Source organism: Salmo trutta, chromosome 19 (assembly GCF_901001165.1).
Source record: "Salmo trutta chromosome 19, fSalTru1.1, whole genome shotgun sequence".
Taxonomy (NCBI): domain Eukaryota; kingdom Metazoa; phylum Chordata; class Actinopteri; order Salmoniformes; family Salmonidae; genus Salmo; species Salmo trutta.
Genome location: NC_042975.1, coordinates 22465863 through 22487583, shown reverse-complemented (window position 1 = coordinate 22487583; position 21721 = coordinate 22465863). Strand labels below are relative to the sequence as shown.

Genomic DNA, 21721 nt, shown 5'->3' with positions numbered 1-21721 from the left:
TCATCTTTGCTGTGGTATTTTATTACCAGCTTATTATGGTTGATTTATGGTTGCGATAAAACCGTTGGTTTGGCGCCAAAGATAATTTAAATCAAGCTTTAATCGTGTCAGGTTACGTCAATGACATTTGATATTTCTGTACCTCTTCTGAGATAAGGGATGCAGCAGTGGCATCATTTTCCAACTTCATCTTTGCTTGATTTAAGTGAGTTCATTTTGTTGGAATACTATTTACTGGTTCATTTCCAGGGCTATTATTCGATGGTTTGACAGACAAATGATCGTCTTTGTGAGGCGATATATTGAAGGCAATAATCCACCTCAGACAATGTAATATGATTCCAAATGGGAAGATTATGGTGTGGATGTGTGTCTCCCAGTGGGTGTTCATTGTACCTGCTAGAAAATAAGACACGGCTGTGGAGGTCCTACTCCTACACCTAAGCAGATGACGGAGTAGTTATCGAATCTGCCTGTGAGTGAGTGAGTGAGTGAGTGAGTGAGTGAGTGAGTGAGTGAGTGAGTGAGTGAGTGAGTGAGTGAGAGAGTGAGAGAGAGAGACCACATCCACATGTTGACGCTGCCATGTCGACTATCACCTATAGAGATAATCTATGCATTGCTTTCACCTCACCAGCTACTACCGAGGCACTTGAACATCTACACTGGCAAATTGGTGTGAGGTCTGAGAGTGGGGTTGAGGGATGAGAGGACGCAACGGCCTTACGCACATAGCCTGAGAGGCTATCGATCTACTGCATGGGGTCCATACCATCCCCATATTGTACGCTGATGAGAAGCCGATGTGGAATCTTCTGGCACAGCTGCCCCATGAATGGAAGACCCCTTAAAATGAGGGTTCCGGAAAGTTCCCCTGGAAAGGGTGCAGGATGGGGGTCGTCACGGCAACTTTGTAGAGGGGATGGCTCCCATTGTCCCAAAGACGGAGCGGGAAGACAGGGGCCCGATGGGGGAAAGGCTCTGCTAATAGGAGTCACACTGACGCTGTCAGCAGGGGGCTGCACCACACGTGACCACCCGGACCACCCCAACATACCACGCGCCAAGTTTAGCATATTAAGAGACATGCACAAACACTAATTTAGGGACAAAAAAATTCACTAACAAACACACATGCACACATTCAGACACATACATCACAAATGTGTTGGCCCACACACACGTATATATTCAATATTTCTCACAAGCATACAAATACACAGACACACACAGCATGCATGTGTAGATATCCACATGCACATACATCCACACGCCCACATTCATGCATACACATGCACACACATAGGTCTGTGTTCATGCATGCACTTGCATTTATTGCTTAGGATAGACTGTATATTCAGTGATCCTCCATTGATAGGATAGACTGTATATTCAGTGATCCTCCACTTTGTTGAGCATCACTACACCCTTTAGACTTCACTAATAATCTTACACACTATTTTACCTACAGCTTTGAGTAGGAGTCACATAATTATTCACAATCAGACCACAACCTACTACTCTTAGACATTGCTTTACTTGAACTGAAATGGAATATGAAATCATATCTTTCTGTCTTATAGAAACAGTTCTGTAGCAGCTCAGATGTGACGGCTAGCTAAATCACGCTCTCTTATTTTTGGTTTCGTTTTTATAAAGGAGAAGACATCAGCTCATCTTTCATAGCGAGATGAAATGAGAGTTGATGCCACACCACCGTGTCTTCCTTTTGTGTGTAGAGGTTTTAAATCGCATAAAAAGTGATGACATAATGACAAAAGTATCATGAAACATGTTTTATCCCAAGAATGCTGACTGCTGTATATAAATGTTAGACTTATGAAATTAGGTTTGCAGCGAGATAGCAATTACCTCACTGCATGCCCAATGAAGAGATCGAAATCCATTCGGGATTATTGAAATTGTGTTTGACAATGATTCCTCATACATATTTCATAGACGCAACACAGCATAGTCATAAATCATAATATATACATGTATCAATTGAGCTAGCTGTGATTTAGTCGTCTGACCTAAAACTGCTCCCACTATTATGGAAATCCTGTTTTGAAAACATTGTTTGGAATCTAATATATAGAAATGCTCATTAATAGTCCCAGATAGGAATGGTTGTTGGGTTCCAGCTCATTGTCAAGTTGTACAGTCATTGAAAATTCAACATATTAACAGTAGCAGATAGCACAAGTTAGTGTTAGTTCATGTTTGTTTATTTCACTGCATTTGTGTGTGTGTGTGTGCATTCATTTATGGGTGACCGTACGTATATGCCTGTGCGTGTGTCTATGCCTCTGTGTGTGTGCACGTCCCGCTCTGTTAAGACAGTGACAGTGTATTCTCCCTCTTCCATCGTGCCTCCAGGGATGATTATTAATCCAATAATTAAACATTTATTGCCGACAGCACCTGCTCTCTCTCTCTCTCGGACCCCTGGGGACGCCATCACACCATTCCAGGAAGCTTGAGGATAGGAAGAGAGATAGAGAGAGAGAGCGAGGGGGGGGGGCTAGAGAAAGGGAAGGAGGGACACAGGCTGCAAGAGGGAGGGGTGAAAAAAAGAGCAGGCAATCCAAAGGGTAATCAGATAGAAGCTAGATTCTTTCACACTGGCAAGGTGTTTTTGTGAGGCGGCAGACGCCGTGTGAAGTTATGTGATTTCAGAACAAAAGGAGAGCAGGGGAAACAATCCGATGCACTCAGAGGAGGAGAAGAAAAGAAACGGAAGAATAGAAAGAGGGGTACCCCCCAATGTGACAACCCTTGGAGCCTGACAGTTAATGAGAAAAGTTTTCATCTTTTTATTTGCTTTCTGCCTTCCAACCCCTAGACCTTTACCTACAAAAGACTGTTTTTTAAAAGTGTAAGACTTTGCTGAATTACCTTTGAATCCAGCGTTGGGAATAAGTGGACATTCATAATACATTGAGGACCCTCATTTAACACTTTTAACACAACGAGAGAGTGGGAGCCAGAGAGTTGCTCGTTTAGTCTCTCATAGAGCTGAAAGGAGAGATATAGATCTGAAAGGAGCGATAGAAGAGAGGGACGGTGGTCCCCCTCTTTGACCGCTATAGAGGCAAGATGCTGCGTTACCTGATCAAGACCCTGCTCCAGATGAACCTATTCACAGACACCCTGAGAGACCCGTCTAACAGCAGCGACCTGCTCTTCAACCTCTCCTCCATCCCCTCGTTCAACACCTCCCTGCTGCTGGACTGGGGCAACTTCACCGCCAGCATCAACGGTGAGTGGAACACTGACATTTGTGAAGGGTGTTTCTCTCTGCTGGCTTACATTGTATATGGTGATATATGTCTGGGGCTTTGTTGAGTGGGTGAAAGAAGTCATTTTAATGTCATCATAAAAGCAAATGTAAAGCCAGCTTCAATGGTGAGTAGACAGCGGTCTGCCACTTCTATCGGCTTATTTCCAAAAATGACTGGATGATAAATGTTTTATAATTGTATGAGGTGCTGTAGGTGTAGGGTTTTGTTGAGTGGCAAAAAAAGAAGTAATGTGGACCTCTGACACACCCTTATCTGGTGTTTCTCTCTGTTGTCTTATTGCTAAGAATGACTGACTGTTAGAAGATTTATCAGTGTATGTGTGTTAAAGCTTCTGTATGTGTGGGATTTTGTTGAGTGGTAAAAAAAGAAGTAAGAACAAGTAACGTGTTATCATGAAAGCAAACGTTAAGCCAGCTTCAATGGAGAGTGGACCACTGTCTGACACTTCACAATGGTGTGTCTCTATTGTCTTATTACAATGGAGAGTGGACCACTGTCTGACACTTCACAATGGTGTGTCTCTATTGTCTTATTACAATGGAGAGTGGACCACTGTCTGACACTTCACAATGGTGTGTCTCTATTGTCTTATTACAATGGAGAGTGGACCACTGTCTGACACTTCACAATGGTGTGTCTCTATTGTCTTATTACAATGGAGAGTGGACCACTGTCTGACACTTCACAATGGTGTGTCTCTATTGTCTTATTACAATGGAGAGTGGACCACTGTCTGACACTTCACAATGGTGTGTCTCTATTGTCTTATTACAGTGGAGAGTGGACCACTGTCTGACACTTCACAATGGTGTGTCTCTATTGTCTTATTACAATGGAGAGTGGACCACTGTCTGACACTTCACAATGGTGTGTCTCTATTGTCTTATTACAATGGAGAGTGGACCACTGTCTGACACTTCACAATGGTGTGTCTCTATTGTCTTATTACAATGGAGAGTGGACCACTGTCTGACACTTCACAATGGTGTGTCTCTATTGTCTTATTACAATGGAGAGTGGACCACTGTCTGACACTTCACAATGGTGTGTCTCTATTGTCTTATTACAATGGAGAGTGGACCACTGTCTGACACTTCACAATGGTGTGTCTCTATTGTCTTATTACAATGGAGAGTGGACCACTGTCTGACACTTCACAATGGTGTGTCTCTATTGTCTTATTACAATGGAGAGTGGACCACTGTCTGACACTTCACAATGGTGTGTCTCTATTGTCTTATTACAATGGAGAGTGGACCACTGTCTGACACTTCACAATGGTGTGTCTCTATTGTCTTATTACAAATAATGACTCCCTGACTGTCATAAAGTGTATTATTGTATGTTGTAAGGTGCTGTATGTGTGGGGCTTTGTAATGTGGTAATTCTATAGCGTAGAAAGAGGAGTAAGAATAGTTATCTTGAAAACAAGATAATGTAAAATGACAGACTTTATGTTAATTTATTTCAAAGTATCACCCACTGACTCGCTGACTGATTGACTGACTAGGTATGTGTGGAGCTCTCTTAAGTGTTCATTTGAGTGTAGAGGGAGATCAGAAATAAATAAGGAGCAAAGAAGAGTTGGCATGAGAGAAGATATATAGTCTGCTGACTTTGATGGATGAGCATTTTAAGATGAATTTGATATTTGAATATGAAATTATATTTTATTTAGCAGTTTAACGTAAAGATAGCTGTTATTTGTCTGTCATTATAAATATATTGTCCTGTAACTTGTTTAAATTGGAGTGAGACAAGATTGAATGAGAGAGTTTCTCTGCCAACAGCAAAGAAAGATGATGCATTGTCTTTAGTAGACTTATTCACAATTTAACATAGAAACTTATTTGGAAGGAAGAATGTTTGACATGCTTTTTACATTTGTATCACACATGTTTTTGGGAAATTGACGATGAAAGTGGCCATTTTAGGCCCTTTTAGACCTGTATGCCTCCTGTAAGACCGTATGATCTGTGAGCCGTACATAATACAGACATCTTGGTGTCATTATTATTATACTCCTTATAGTCTGCACTGTGTTCTAACATATGGAGTATGTCTAGTTTCTGAAATACACATTTTCCAGTGGTGTAAGATACTAAAGTAAAAATACTTTAAAGTACTACTTAAGTCGTTTTTTGGGGTATCTGTACTTTACTTTACTATTTATAAATTTGACAACTTTTACTTCACTACATTCCTAAAGAAAATAATGTACTTTTTACTCCATACATTTTCCCTGACACCCAAAAGTACTCATTACATGTTGACAGGAAAATGGCCCAATTCACACACTTATCAATAGAACATCCTTGGTCATCCCTACAGCCTCTGATCTGGTGGACTCACTAAACACAAATGCTTTGTTTGTAAATGATGTCTGAGTGTTGGAGTGTGCCCCTGGCTATCCGTCAATAAAAAGAAAAAAAGAAAAATGTGCAGTCTGGTTTGCTTAATATAAGGAATTTGAAAGGGGTTCATACTTTTACTTTTGATACATTTTAGCAATTCCATTTACTTTTGATCCTTAAGTATATTTAAAACCAAATACTTTTAGACTTTTACTCAAGTAGTATTTTACTGGGTGACTTTCACTTTTACTTGAGTCATTTTCTATAGTATCTTTACTTTTACTCAAGTATGACAACTGAGTACTTTTCCCACCACTGATATGTTCACATTAATTTATTCAACATAAAAAATATTTTCCTCTCCCGCTGGCGTGGAATCAACCAACAGGCAGCTAGGCAAACGGTGTAATGGGAAGCTCCTGCTGTGCCCTGCTCCTCTGGCTCCTATAATGAGGGAGTTGGGATAGGAAATGGGGAGGGGAGTGTTGGGGAGGAGTTAAGTGGAGGGAAGGGTGTGTTCACCTTGATATTTCTCTAATGAGCTCCCCTGCTCTGGGTGCACCAATCAATATTGTAATACTGGCCAACACACAAACACACACTTCCTCTCATGCCTTGGCACTCAAGGTTATGGGCTTCCCATGGTCAGGTATATAGGCTATATCATATGTTATGGTTGGCTTAAGTTGCAGTCTGCTGTATTCTGAGGATTACACTGTGGAGTTGAGAAATTGCTGTTGATAGATGTTGACTGAAGCAATTTTATCATGGCAATTAATGTTATGATTGATCTGACATGTTTTTTGCTTTATTTTTATTTTTTTTGCATTTTCTTTCTTCACTCTATATTTCACCATGTCACAATCTTTTTAGTAACACAATCTTTTGTATCCCTTCTACTTCCCTTTCTTCTCAGAACACGTCTGACATCTTGACTAATAGTATTTGTGTTTGATAAATATATAGCTGCTTCCCAGCTTGTCACTGCAGATTGATGTTTGTGAGTTAGAGAGTGGCTTGGGGTAGGTTAGCGAGTGTGTGTGTGTGTGTGTGTGTATGTGTGTGTAGGGGGTGTGTTGTTGGAGGGGCAGGGGGCTGTATTTTAAAGGCGAACGTGTGGGAAGTAAATGCAGCCTCCCGATAAGCTGCTTATCTCAGCGGTGGGCGCGTATTGATAATGCTGAGTCTATAGCCTCTCTTTTTCCCTCTCACCTTTTCTTTCTTCCCTCTGTCCATCGGTCTCATCACAGAGCCCTAATGGAGTGCAGATAGAGATGGAGCGGCAGTCCACTCCCCAGATCTATAGGAGCACAATGAAGGAGGAGTGTGCCGACTGCCGAGGCAAACAATCTATTGCAGAGGGATTGACTGATGTCAGCACTGCAGATGCTATCTGAAGTCTTTATTAGATGTGACTTTTGTTTAGATGAGCTGATATTCAATGTGGTGATTCGTTTGAGCTCGAGAGCCGAGGGCCGATTGAGGTCTAACTATAATTCGACAGGCTCCAATAAGAAAAGTTTAGAGTGTAAATTACCGATGTTGTCTCCAAAATAACTATAGCTTTGCAGATCAATGTTGCCATGTTTGGCTACATTACTGAGAGAAGCATCACACAGTAACAATGGTACAGTCCTTGCTCTACTAAACCTGCCAAGAGTAGGGGAACTAGACAAGCTAGAGAGTAATAGAGCCACAGGATGACAAGGACAGGTAGAGGAGGTCTGAAGGTTAGGAGGTGTCAGAAAACCTTTATGGACCTCAGCAGCATAATTGTTGTCTGGTGTAGTGGGCTTCATTCCAGGAATGTAAAGAAGGGACTTATCGTGAGCCCTGCTCTTAAAGACACCTTCGCTCTCCCGCTATATCTCTTTTTGTTTTTTCTTCCTGCTGGTTCTCCAAGCCAGGACTGGAGGACCAGGGGGCAGTTAAACTAAGGGTGCCCAGGCAAGAAGCTCGACAGCGGGGCAGAGAGTGGACAGTCTGCTAGGGTTCCCTAGAGCCTCATCGATTGTAATGGAGAAAATCAATGTGGCCCAATAACCAATCCTGGAAATAATGGTGAATTTGTTCAAACACAGTCTATATTGGACCACAGCGGATTGGCAATAGTTTATCCATTATTTTATCTATCTCTCCCTCTCTGACTCTCACTTTCCCTCTCTCACCATTCCTCTCTCTCTATTCCCTTTGTTGGACAATGTTGTCTGCGTAGTTCCAGTCCCTTTATCGCACATGGACTACTGCGATTCAAGGGGCTTTGTTGGGTTTGCGCATTCAGCAGTATTGTTGATTGATGTTCTTATAGGGGTGATGGGAGGATTGTATTTGGAGGCATGGAATGACTTTTGTGGGCAGAGATAGCTGTGTTTGAGGAGGCTCACAGTAAATATTGACGTTTGTCAGGCTTTAGACTGTTTCTGGTGACTGCTTTTTTCTATTATCGTTCAAGCACATTATGTATTCCTTTTGAGGTTGTTCTTATGAACTTCAGGAAGTAGGGTTGAGGTTGTTCTTATGACCTTCAGGAAGTAGGGTTGAGGTTGTTCTTATGACCTTCAGGAAGTAGGGTTGAGGTTGTTCTTATGACCTTCAGGAAGTAGGGTTGAGGTTGTTCTTATGACCTTCAGGAAGTAGGGTTGAGGTTGCTGCCCTATGTACATAAACATGGAATCACTGGTAACTTTAATAATGGAACACTAGTCACTAATGTTTTCATGCTGTTTCTCATTTCATATGTATATACCGTATTCTACTGTATTTTAGTCAATGCCACTCCGTCGTTGCTCGTCCTAATATTTATATATTTCTTAATTCCATTCTTTCACTTTTAGATTTGTGTGTATTGTTGTGTATTGTTAGATACCCCTGCACTGTTGGAGCTAGGAACACAAACATTTCACTACACCCGCAATAACATCTGCTAAATATGTGTATGTGACCAATACAATTTGATTTGATTTTGATTTGGAGTATCTGAAATAGTTTGAGCTTTGCCATGTAAGTCTGTGTGAGTGTACATGTGTAGGCTAATTGACAGGTTTGATTGTACCCATCATAATTACAACATGTCAGCTAAACTCCTATGCTTATGTGATCAAACTAACAGACAGCCCTAGTCCTAAATGTTAATACTTCCTGTTCAGAGATATCTTCAAGTTGTTAGCAAATGGATCCTATAGAAGCCTATAGATTGTGGAGGAAATGGTTTTCAGTATTAAAACCTTGACTCTGTGGGAGTGTAATCCCTGTGCTCTAATTAGGGATGTGGGTGTTGGGGCGAGGTGGCCAGCATGCGTGTGTGTGTGCTAATCCCTCTGTGCTAATGTGGCCATTTGTCTGCTCATTGAGATCAAGCTCCCCTTTGCGCTCTTTTCACCGAGCCATATCAACCCAGGTCATTCATTCAACATGTTTACCATGTGAGAGTGTGTGTGTGTTTGTGTATGCGTGCACGTGTGCTGTGTGTGTATGTGGGAATTATCTCTCAATATGCAAATCCAGAGTGTGAAAGCTCTGACTGTGTCCAATCTGTTTTTATCCTTAAATAGTCATGACAGAAACAAGCATCTAATTTTATAAGGTGTTCTGTACATCAACTTTCTTGTTTTGTTTTAACTCGACGGGTTCAATTTGCAGCTTTAGAAAACACTGAATTTAAAACGTAAAAGTTGGATCCGAACCCGCTGTGCTCTGACACTACTGGGGAGCGCAATCAGTGTGGCATGGTTGTGATGTGTGTCCTGAAGGAGGAGCGCTGAGTGGGTGCACACACTTCCTGTGCCAGAGCACTCCGTGGTGTCTGTCAGGTACGAGGTGTGAGAACACACTGTCAATCTGACAGGGTGTGTATATTGTGCTACACTGACTAACTGTCAACCCCCTGCATTTACCTGGCTCTGGCCCAGCTCTGACAGGGAGAGAGGGAGGAGAAGAAGGGAAGAAGAGAGAGGTGAGCTGCATAAATTGTCTCTTAATTGGGTCCATATTGGATAAACAATTGTGGACTACATGAACTGATGCACTATCACTAGTATGAGACAAAGAGAATGATAGGGAGTCAGAGGGAGAGAGAGAGAGAAAGACATGGGTAGAGAGACAAACAGTGAAAGAATGTAAGCGCAGTGATGGAGCTTCACTGGCACTTCCCCACTCCGGTATTCCTAATTTATTCACTTGGAATGGGTGGTCAGGAATGCATTATTAATGGAATGCTGGAAAGCTTTTCTGAAGCCAAACATGTTTATTCATACTGCAGCCAAGGACTGGGAACACCAGGTGTCCTCCCCTTCTCTTTGCCTCATCTCCCCACTCTCCCAAAGCCTGCCATTAGTAGCCACAGTGGCACACACACACACACACACACACACACACACACACACACACACACACACACACACACACACACACACACACACACACACACACACACACACACGCACACACAAAGACATGCACACGCGTGGGCGCACACACACACACACACACACACACACACACACACACACACACAAAGACATGCACACGCGCGGGCGCACACACACACACACATCCACGCACACACAAATACATGCACACGCGCGGGCGCGCACACACACACACACACACACACACACACACACACACACACACACACACACACACACACACACACACACACACACACACACACACACAGAGAGATGTACATATGCTCTTACACCTACACACATGCACTTTTCATAGACAGCATGCACCAGATAAACCGTGACCACCGTCATTAAATCTGACCTTTTCCAGTCTTCTGTTGCCAGTCATGATACTCGGCACAGGGCTAGGCTCTGGGACTTTGTAGTAAGAGAGAAAGAGAATGACTGATTAATAGGAAGACCAAGTGGCTGCTGGCTACCTAGACTGGCAGGCCCAGGCCCATAGACCAACAGAGAGCTCTTTATTCCTCCCTGTGCCATTTCAATAGAGACCTATTATCATAGTTAAGCTAAAGAAACAGCACCTGATATTCCATAGTAAGGTTCAGGTTCAAAAATCACAGTTTTGTCATCTCCAGTGCCAGACAGATTCAATAGCCACAGAATTTAGTCAAATTATTTCAAATTAATATTTGTGGCATCCAAATCAAACCAAATGCTCTCATATGCAGTAGGCTACATACCTGTAACTACTGTCTTTATCCATCCATTCAGACATACTGTATGATCTAAAGGTAGAGGCTGTGACAGTGGATCTCTGTTGGGGCAGATCTGTTGCTTCTTTTCATCCATGGACTCTGGTCTGGGAAGGCTCTGGCCTGACAGAGAAGGGCATTACCAGTCATTTGACATGTGATGCTATCACCACAGAAAGCAAGGTTGTCTCATGTCTACTCTGGGTAATATCATGGGACACTGGGGTTAAGCAGAAAGCAGGGCCATAACAGCACACGTTATCTTCCTCCTTGAGCTTCCTTCTTACATCACTATCACTCCCCTCCATCTCTATCTCTTCCCTCTATCCATCTTCTCCTCTCCTCCCTCCCTAGCTCTCTCCTCCCTCCCTAGCTCTCTCCTCCCTATCTCCTTCCCTCCCTATCTCTCTCCATCTCCTCCAGCCTGTCTTCGCATTATCTCAATATCCCCTCCACGGCGTCAATCTCCTCCAACTGGACAGGCTATGAATAACATTGTGGCAATAGAGTCATCTGTCCGGGAAGCCGGAAAATGACTGTTGTATCATCCCTGAATGCGTCCCAAATGGCACCCTATTCCCAAGGTAGTGCACTACTTTTGACTAGGGCCCTGGTCAAAATAAGTAAACTATGTAGGGAATAGGGTGCAATTTGAGATGCAGAACCTTTCTCTATCTGTCTCTCTATCTGAGGGTGGGTGAGCCTCCTCATCTGCCTCCATGAGCCAGGCACTCACCACTGCCATCGCCTCCGTGCCGCTAACCCTGACAAGTTAATCCCAGGGTCTGTGATGATATGCAGAATTATGTACATAACCTAATGGGAATGGAAATGAGACGGCTCTACCGCCGCAATCTGCATCTGCATGTGTGAAGGTGACGGACGTTAAGGGGTAGCAAGCTAGCGTCGGGCGAGATGAGACAGAACTTGGGTGTCACGATTGTTATTGATATACTAATGCACGTTTCAGCAACTTACTCAACTACGCTGAGGATTTTTTTAGGAGGTGAGGGGGCGGAGTAGGGTTGCATCCCAAATGATACTCTATTCTCTATGTAGTGCACTACTCTTGACCAGGGCCCTTAGGGATGCAGCTAAGATTGAAAAGTGATATAGTGGATACTGCGGTAGGATTTAATCAATGCTTTTGTAGGTATTAGTGTCATATTGTGACAAGCGCGTATCAGGGAGTTGTATTGGTGCTGCCATAGTAATTGTCAGGAAGGAAGTGCCACTCCGTCCAGGTATTAAAAGGACTGTGATGTTATGTGCACAGGGGGATGGAAATGATTTGTGTGGTGTGTTATTGGGATGTGAAGTGGTGGGATTGTACAGAATGTGTTGAGTTGAATAGAAATGAGGGGAGTGGTAGCTAAGTGCCCTTCAGATATTGGAAGACCCGGAGTGTGTGTGTGTGTGTGTGTGTGTGTACGCACATATTCATGCATGCTAGCCAGACCCATAGTAGCAGATGGTGACTGTATCAGGCTCTTTGTCTTGCTGCAGTTTTTGAGCTCCTGTCAATCATCTCATCAATACTATAAACACCATCTCTCCCTCCCTCCTCTCTCTCATACATGATCACAGTTTGTCACTATCTACTACAAATATGCTCTGCTGTCGTAAATATCCTCTGCTGTCGTAAAACACTAGCCTTTTGTATTTAATCAAATGATATGTAAAAACTAACCAGATTTACTTTATGTTCCTCTGGTCTGGCCTATTGGGGCTATCTTGTCCCAGTATCCACTTGGGAGCTCACCAACAAGCAGGATGTCAATGTAAGTGAGAGGGTTAAGTGTGCTGATGACGCCAGAGGGGGTCGTGCCCCTTGACCCTCCCCTGATCCCGCCAGGCACCCATAACACAGAACACGGGGGTTCATTTATTTTCCATTCTTTGACATAAGCTAATGACTCACCCTCTATCTCAGTTCCACAGAGCCCCCCCCCCCCCCCAAACCTCAGCACCCGTGGCAGTTTGGTCATACAGTACACCGCAGGGCTTTGAAAATGAGCCCAGTCTTTTGTCTGTGACATCTGCCTCCACTATTGTTATTCTAATGGGTAGAATCCCCCAGTGGATGTGGGCTTGTGTTTTCACAACCAGGCCAGTGTACACAGTGCAGATGCAATGTGTGGGGCTTCAAAGCATGCACCTTGCCTGGCATTATGTGCATGGACACACACAGCCCAACACTTTCACACAGCAATACATACAGTATACTCAGAGACCTTGACTTTTACGTAGAAAAAAACGTAAACACTTCCATATTCATGCACACTCATGCTGCCAAGATACCTATTCATATTTCACATTCACACCACAATATCGTCACCAATTATTTTTGGAATTCCACACTTGAGAAGGAACACTGATACACCCACAATGTCAAGGGAATTGGTCATGCATGCTTGTTCATACTCACACATACACAAAACAACACCATATGCTGAAATCCATACCAAATCAGCATAACACTTTCTGTACAGTGCTAGAATCAAGTTAATGCAGAATTTAAATAGGAAGACTGCATGACTGTAGCCTATTGCCTCTTTGATGACTTATGATTGTCTAACAACAACAACAAGCTAAACTCGCCACTTTCCACTCTCGTTAAAAGCAAGAGCAGCAGCATAAATTATAACATGTCTCTCTTTCTACTGCAGCAGTGTCTTTCGATTCTGTACGGCTGTTCCGGACAAGTCATTTAAAATGACACACACCCGAGACCCGTGACATTTTTTAGAATTCTGGATCTGGACCTGCTTGGGTCCCAGATCTTATCTCAGATATTTGGGTACAGGTGGATCTGTGAAGACCTCCACCTGCTACCGTCCTCCCTTCCACTGTTATGTTCAGCTCATAGCTGTTTTCTTTGTCTTTCTGATGTCTGGTGGTCAAAACAAGAGTGTTAAAACAGTTTGAGTCTGGACAACTCCTCCCTCTCTCTCACTCTGCCTCTCTCTCTCACTTTCCCGTTAATGTCAACTCTCCCAGCTCTTACTGGCACCTACCCATGAGTCCCCTCTCTTTCCATTTATTGTAACCAGTGTCATCACTAGGGTGACCACAGATCCCAAATTGTGCGTGACAGTACCGCATTTTGTCCCTTTGTCCCTTGTCCCACAACAAAACAATCATGTACTGCATTTTATCAATTCATTAAAACAACACTAATAAAAAAAAGTAGATTTGTTGCATATTTCAGTCAGACTTCCTATTCATTTGATGAGAATTGACATTCCAACCTCTATCTTGCAGTCAGGTTGCACTTATGACAAGATCTATATCATAAAGTAGGCTACTGGTGATGTTTAACACTTCTCAAATTGAGATCTGATATTTCGCACAGTGCAAGACGAGACGTAGGTGGGGGGCTGCCTACACTGTCTGGCGAATGTCCTGCAAAATCATCTCTTTGTCCTGCATTTTATTTAATATTTCCCCCCTTTTTCCTGGTATCCAAATGATAGTTGCAGTTTTGTCTCATCGCTGCAACTACCCTATTGACTCGGGAGAGGCGAAGGTCTAGAGCCATGCGTCCTCCAAAACATGATCCTGCCAAGCTGCACTGCTTCTTGACACACTGCTCGCTTAACCCGAAAGCCAGCCACACCAATGTGTCAGAGGGAACACTGTCCAACTCACGACCGAAGTCAGCTTGCAGGCTCTCGCCACAAGGAGTTGCTAGAACACGATGAGACAAGGAAATCCCGGCCGGCCAAACTCTCCACTAACCCGGTCAACGCTATGCCAATGGTCCTCTGCCTTATTTTCTTTTTGTATATATATATATATATATATTTTTTTTTAAATGTAGTAATTTTTTTTACGAGGCAAGTCAGTTAAGAACAAATTCTTACTTACAATGACGGCCTACCCTGGCCAAACCCGGACAAAGCTGGGCCAATTGTGCGCCGCCCTATGGGACTCCCAATCACAGCCGGATGTGATACAGCCTGGGATCGAACCCGAGGCTGTAGTACACCTCAGCACTGCGATGCAGTGCCTTAGACCGCTGCGCCACTCGAGAAGCCTGCATTTGGGTATTTTGAATGTGGTCACCCTAATCCTCACCCACTGAGCACCGACCGCAACTGGACGTCCATGGATGTTGAAAAGTAGTTGAAATTTGGTCAGTCCAACCTGGTATTGATGTTAACGTCCATAGACGGACCGGACTGGAGCAAATGGGAACCTATCTATCAAAGATGTAAGTTTCACAAGTTTAGATAGCACAGTGCAGTACAGTGAGTAGAGCACAGTAGAGCACAGTACAATACAAAACAGTACAGTGAGTAGAGTACAGTACAATACAGTGCATTGCACTGAACTATACTCTACTTTATTGTACTGTACTCTACTGTACTCTACTGCACTGAACTCTACTCTCCCCTACTCTGCTGTGCTGTATTGCACTGTACTCTACTGTGCTCTGTTGTGCTGCACTGTGATGTCCAAACTTGTGAAACATCAGGAGAATTACATTCATATCCATAATAATGCATTTCTGTGAAGTACAGATCAGGGACCCATGATGTAATTCCGTTACCGTAATTCTGTTACCGGGTGTAAATCCACTCTACTTACTGTAGTTTCAGTAACCAAAATAGTTATTTTTTAAACTCAAGGTACCATGTCACAGCTGACACCCCATTATTTCTACAGACATCTTTGAATTTTAATTTGGAGCAGAAATGTAACAGAATCTTTTTTAAACATAGTCACATAAAAAACTGAGGGAGATTTTACCGTAATCCCGTTACCAAAGTTTAGCATACATTTTAAAGTTAAAAAACTGAGTCAAAGCGTAATTCCCTTACCATGGAATTGCCCTGGTGTGACAGCTAATCCGTGACATGATTTGTTTAGCATTATTATGGGCTGCATATGATCACTGTCTTCGTCACGCTGCTGTGGCTGCATGCGGCTATTGATTCATTAGCCAACACTGTTAATGGCTGGTTGGTTTGCGTAGTGTGTGTCTGGCGAGAGGACGGGGTGTGTGGAAATGATAAATCACTTCATCGCACCACATGGAGAGCTGTGTGTGTGTGTGTGTGTGTGTGTGTGTGTGTGTGTGTGTGTGTGTGTGTGTGTGTGTGTGTGTGTGTGTGGAGGGGGTGGCTACCTTGGGGAGAAGAGCCATATTGCCAATCAATAGGCATTTCACAGTTAAACACTAATTAAGTCGTTACAGAGCAGTACTTTCAGTATCATGCCCACAACCCCCTCCACCACACACACACACACAAACACACACTCTAAGGGAGAGATCCACTCTCCTCTTTCCTCTCCTTTCCTCCTCCTCACTCTCCCTCTCTTTATCCCTTTATCTCTCTCTGTAACTAATGATGAGAGGACCAAGTGTGCTCCAGCATGTAGAGAAGCAAACACCGCAATAATAATCACACTCTTAATCACCTGCGGCCCTGCACAACAACCACACACACACACACACACACACACACACACACACACACACACACACACACACACACACACACACACACACACACACACACACACACACACACACACACTCTGCAGGGCAACTCATTAGCCCACTAGACTAAAGAAATGATGTTACTTTTTGGAATGCTTGTGTTAGTGACTTAAATGCTAATATGATTAACAATAGATTTGTCAGGGAAACATTTCATTTTGATTGAAGTTCAACATTATTGCCATTGTGTTGTTACAGAATATAATTATGCACTGTACGGAACCAGGTTTGGGGACATAAAGTTCCCCTTAATAAGCAAATAACTAATGAACAGTAATGAGTGGATGTTGACGTATGGTTGCTGGTTGGGAATATGGAGGCATGACAACAGGTCTTATATGTAAAGTGGTATCTAATGCCCTGTAAGTACGGTGTCCATATTAGGACAGCCTTGGTCTCAGACTGACATAAGTCCTGTAGAGACTAAGGCTGTCCTAATATGGACACAGAGAAGATACTGTAAGTACACATCCCATCCCCAACTCATAACCTATATCCTTGGGAAGAGAGTGACCACCCCGGGGGTAATGGTTTGTGATATAGTGCATAAGAGCCATGTGAAACATACATCCGATTCAGCTCATGGATATATCCCTCATCTTTGCCTCTGGTGCAATGTTACAGTTAGCTGTGAATAATGATATGAATAAAAATACACATGAAAACTATCAGCATGTACAAAAGAGATAAGATTTAAGCTCTACTTTATAACATGCAACTCTGTTTCAGACATACAATAAGAATATGGCTGCTTTTCACAGCTTGGAGATAAGATAGGAAGCCGTGCAGTCTACATTTTGTATTCATACCTTGTCTTAACCCCTGGCAGCGCTGATACGAGTGGGGCTGCAGTGTGCTCACTCTCAGGGTGTTACGACTGATTAGGTATTTAGTGCCAGGCTGCCACCACTGCTGCTACTTCCTCATGCCCACACTCTGGCGGTGGGGTGGTGGGGTAGGGTGAGGACCTGTGGCATCTGTGCTGGAGGAAGAGGAGGAGGAGAGCAGATGGAGAGACAGTACGGAGAGTTACACTGTGTGTCAAACTACAGACAGGGTTGTGGGGAGTAAAGGGGAAGAGGAGGGAGAGGGGGAAGAGCTGGGAGAGGGGGAAGAGCAAGGAGAGGGGGAAGAGCAGGGAGAGGGGGAAAAGATTTGTGAAACACTGATTCACAGAAAGGTGTTGCACTTCCATTACTATTGCAGAGTAGAGAGGGGAATGGGGACAAGAAAGAAAGAAAGAAAGAAAGAAAGAAAGAAAGAAAGAAAGAAAGAAAGAAAGAAAGAAAGAAGAGAAAGGGAATTTAGCGAAGAGAAAGGAACACAAAAGAGACAAGATCATAGGAGAAACAGAGAGTGTTGTAGGGGGTATGAACCAAAGAGAGAGCATAGATGGAGGTGGTGAGAGACCAGCTGGCCAGCCCAGTCATCCTGGTTAGACCCTGTATCTATTCTCTGTAGAGCACAAGTGAATAAACTCCAATTTACTGAGATCGTGCATGCTTGTTGGTGTGAGGGAGAAAGAAAAAGAGAGAGTGGATGAAGCCAGAGGCAGATAGTGTTGAAATAGATAAGGGGAAAGTGAGAGCAAGAGAAAGTAACAAAACGAGAGAGAAAGAAACAAAACGAGAGAGAGAGAAAGATACGGAAGCACCGAGTGCCCCCCTCTGTCTCTGGGGCGCCTGATAGAAATTTAATAAGTGTATTAAGATTGGCAGCTCTGTCCGCCACTCGCCAGCCTCATTAGCATAAAGCTATTTATTAGGCTGATTTCCCAGGCTGAGTGCACCTTCGCCCTGCCAACGGAAACGACAGAAAAGCTGGGGTTAGGGGCACGTTGCCATGGTTGCGCCAGAGGAAGTGTGGGGGGCAGAGGCGTGAGGGAGAATGCTCAGTGGCCATTTGCAGGTGGAAGGGTTGGGTGATGAGACCAGGGGATTGATCTCCCTTCTCCTCCACCAAGCTCCAGCCGCAGTGAAGACAGCGTGGAGAGTTTTGTAATGAGACACACTGTATCATTTGCCTTTCAGATTTTCTGTTTCTTACACCATAGTTCATATTAGCATCTCATGTGGATTAGAATCTGTCTTACTGGCAAATGATTTGTTAGTCATGTTACAAAAGCCTGGTGAGTGAATCAAATAAAATACATACAGAAGGTCTCAGGTCTCTGGTCAGCTTAATTTAGGTGCATACCTTTCCTTCCTTTAACACACATACACACCAGCTTACATTTGGTCTGAGTTGGCAGTAGAGGCAGTAGAGGCAAGCACACACACTTGTGCGTAAGCACAGTCAAGTTAATAGACTGCCAATTCACACAGGTGTGCGCCTATCAACCTTATATCCCACATACTACATAACCTGGCATGTATGAGAAGTAGGTCACTTGTGGGCGGGAAATAAATGCTGTATTTCTAATGGTACTTTAATTCCACCCCACAGAATATAGTACCGTACCGTGCCTTTTTGAGCACCAAAAACCTTTTGACCACTAATGAGTGCATGGTATTGTTTTTGACTCATTAACATAATTTGAGGTGTGCCTTGTAAGAGGCTATATTTGTTACACCTGTGAGTGCAAATGCTGTACCAATTTAACTCATATGTGGTTATAGCGCCCCATCAATGTAAAATGTAGAGTTGACAGATTGGAGTGGGAGCAAGTTTGTCCTTTTGGTCCGTTTTGCCGTGTAGTTGCTGCCAGTTTGGAAGCATTTGTTATAAAACACAAAATATTCATTAATATTCTGTAATGTAACACTGTCACAGTCATCGTAATGGATGGACCAAGGCGCAGTGGGTATGTGAATGCTCATTTTATTTAACACGAAACAATACAAGAAAACCGATGACCGGACAACAAACAGCCTTGTAGGCTCACACAGCAGTACAAAGAACAATCTCCCACAATCCCCAAAACAAACAAACTCCTAATTATAGGACCTTCGATCAGAGGCAACGATAACCAGCTGCCTCCAATTGAAGGCCCCAATCCCAAATACTAAACATAGAAATAAACACCCTAGAAACAGACATAGAACTGTACAACATAGAACTAAACCAAAAACCCCGGAAACATAAATAAAACGCCCCTCTACATAAACACACACTCAAAACCATATAAAACAAATAACCTCTGCCACATCCTGACCAAACTATAATAACAAATAACCCCTTTACTGGTCATGACGTGACAAAGACTTTACCTAGCAGCCAACCTGCTTTCCCAATCACTTGTAATTACAGTAAAATACTGTTAAAAACAAACCCCTCCCTCAATTAATTTAATTCATCCATTCATTTATTCATTTCCGATTACGGTAGCATTGTCTTTTTTACAGTATAATACAGTTAATTTTATGCTATTGTACTGTCATTACACAGTACTTGCTTTGATACTGTGTTTATATTACAATAGGTGTACTGTAATATGAAATACTGAATTTTAGTTGCCACAGAGCTGCCTGTAAGTTACTTTCAAGTTCACAGCAACCCCTTTAAAGTGTACTGAAGGGGGCCTAGAGATGCCAGGTGTGAGTGAGTGAGAGTGAGAGGGAGAGTGAGAGAGAACCCCTGCTGTTGACCAACTCCTCATGTTATGCCAATACCAGGCATGCTACCAGGGAGTAAAAAGCCTACCAGGAGAAGGCTGGGCCACTGAGCCTGGCACATGGAAGGAAGTTGTCAGAGCAGGGGCAGAAGGGTGGGCAGAGTGCTACAAGGGTCTTGGTTATCCTCACTTTGTGGCTCACTGGCTTTAAAGTTACCTCTGCATATGTGTAGATGGGCCAGTAGAGGGCACCCTTTCTTTATATGAAAAGAGAGTCAGCTTGACTGCAATCACCCCCCATTAGATCAGGAGTGAGCAACTCTACAAGAGAGACAGCCTGAAAAGACTGGATGGGTGTCAGCATTATGGTGGAAACTGTTTCCCCACCCCTGTCAGATGTAGGGACCATCACAAAGTGTCTAAGACCAGGGGTCAGGCTTTGACTTGGGATTGGGACAGAAACCCTCAACCCTGTGCTGTATTAATGGTGAATTCCTGATGGTGAACAGCTGATGTTGTAATTGGCACACCTCCTCTATACACCATTGAACCTGTGCCCCTCTCAGCTGCATATGTTATTTACACCAATGGCTTCTGACCTTTCACTGAGGTACCTCTGCTCTCCCTGCAGTTGGTATCTGTGTGTGTGTGTGTGTGTGTGTGTGTGTGTGTGTGTGTGTGTGTGTGTGTGTGTGTGAATAGGCGAGGTGCAAATAGGTGATAATGATATAATGGTTTTTATTTAACCTTTATTTAAACAGGGAGTCATGTTGAGACCACTGTCTTTTTCTCAGATGAGCCCTGCATGAACACATTAATAAACAATAATTACATTACACATATCTATATACACATCAATCACACAATACATGAAAAGTAAAACACAAAACACTAAAAGCAAAACACACACAACCATATGAAACAAACACATTCTTCAGTAAAAAGGCCCTCTAACATCTGCCTGAATTGCCCTAGAGCCACCAAATCCAACAGCGTTAAGGACTTTTGGAGATCATTCCACATGAGGCGCGAAAAAACCTAAAAGCAGATTTGTCTAACTGGGTGGAGAGTGAAAGGATCTCCAGGGTTTTCCACCCCTGAGTCGGGGTCTGGTAACTTATATGTCTGAAGGTTAACAATGAGGTAAAGTATGGCGGAAGTTTATGCAAGAGGGTTTATAGACAAATAGAGCGCAATGCATCAATCTTCGAGACTTCAAGGAGGGCCAGCCTACTTTCTGCTACAAAATGCAATGATGTGTAACAAACCTATCACTTGTAATAAAGCGAAATGCGCTATGATATGGCTTCAATACAGTGACAGCTGCATTGGTATACTGTTACAGTTTCCATACTGTTATGGAAAGCTTGGCTTGATTTCAGTTATGTCTGATGAGGAAATTCATGCCTACTTCCTATTCAGTATCTGAAATTTGACTCAGTTGACTGACTGGAATCATGGCACTGAGAGGCCTTCTTGCAACTCTACTTCTTCGCCACAAGAGAGAGGCTTTTCCTTGGTGGATCAACCTTGATTTTTGCTATGGATTCATGTTTTAAATACATGTTCAAATAACATAGAAAAGCTGTTACGACAGGAATAAATCTTATCCTGATTCTTTTGTCCATCCTATTTTACTATCACCTTGATGTAACCATATTCAATTAAATGGTAACGTTTTCATTTAGCTTGTAACAGTCAACATGATGACTGCTAGAAGGGCAGGCACTACATGCCATGACAGAAGGTTCATTGGGAGAATAACATTAATATTCTAATCAAATTGTTTGAGACATACTGTGATTAAATGTGACAATCATCCCATGAATCCACTGG

At 43.1% G+C, this 21721-nt stretch overlaps 1 protein-coding gene across 1 annotated transcript in view; it reads left to right on the top strand.

The window, feature by feature from the left end:
• The first annotated feature begins 2968 nt into the window (after positions 1-2968).
• The window catches only part of robo3 (roundabout, axon guidance receptor, homolog 3 (Drosophila)), a 248478-nt gene continuing 229725 nt past the window's right edge, over positions 2969-21721 (top strand). Inside the window, exon 1 of the mRNA XM_029700135.1 lies at positions 2969-3262. Coding sequence (XP_029555995.1) covers positions 3100-3262 — 163 coding nt within the window. The 5' untranslated portion in view covers positions 2969-3099. The remainder of the gene's footprint in view (positions 3263-21721) is intronic.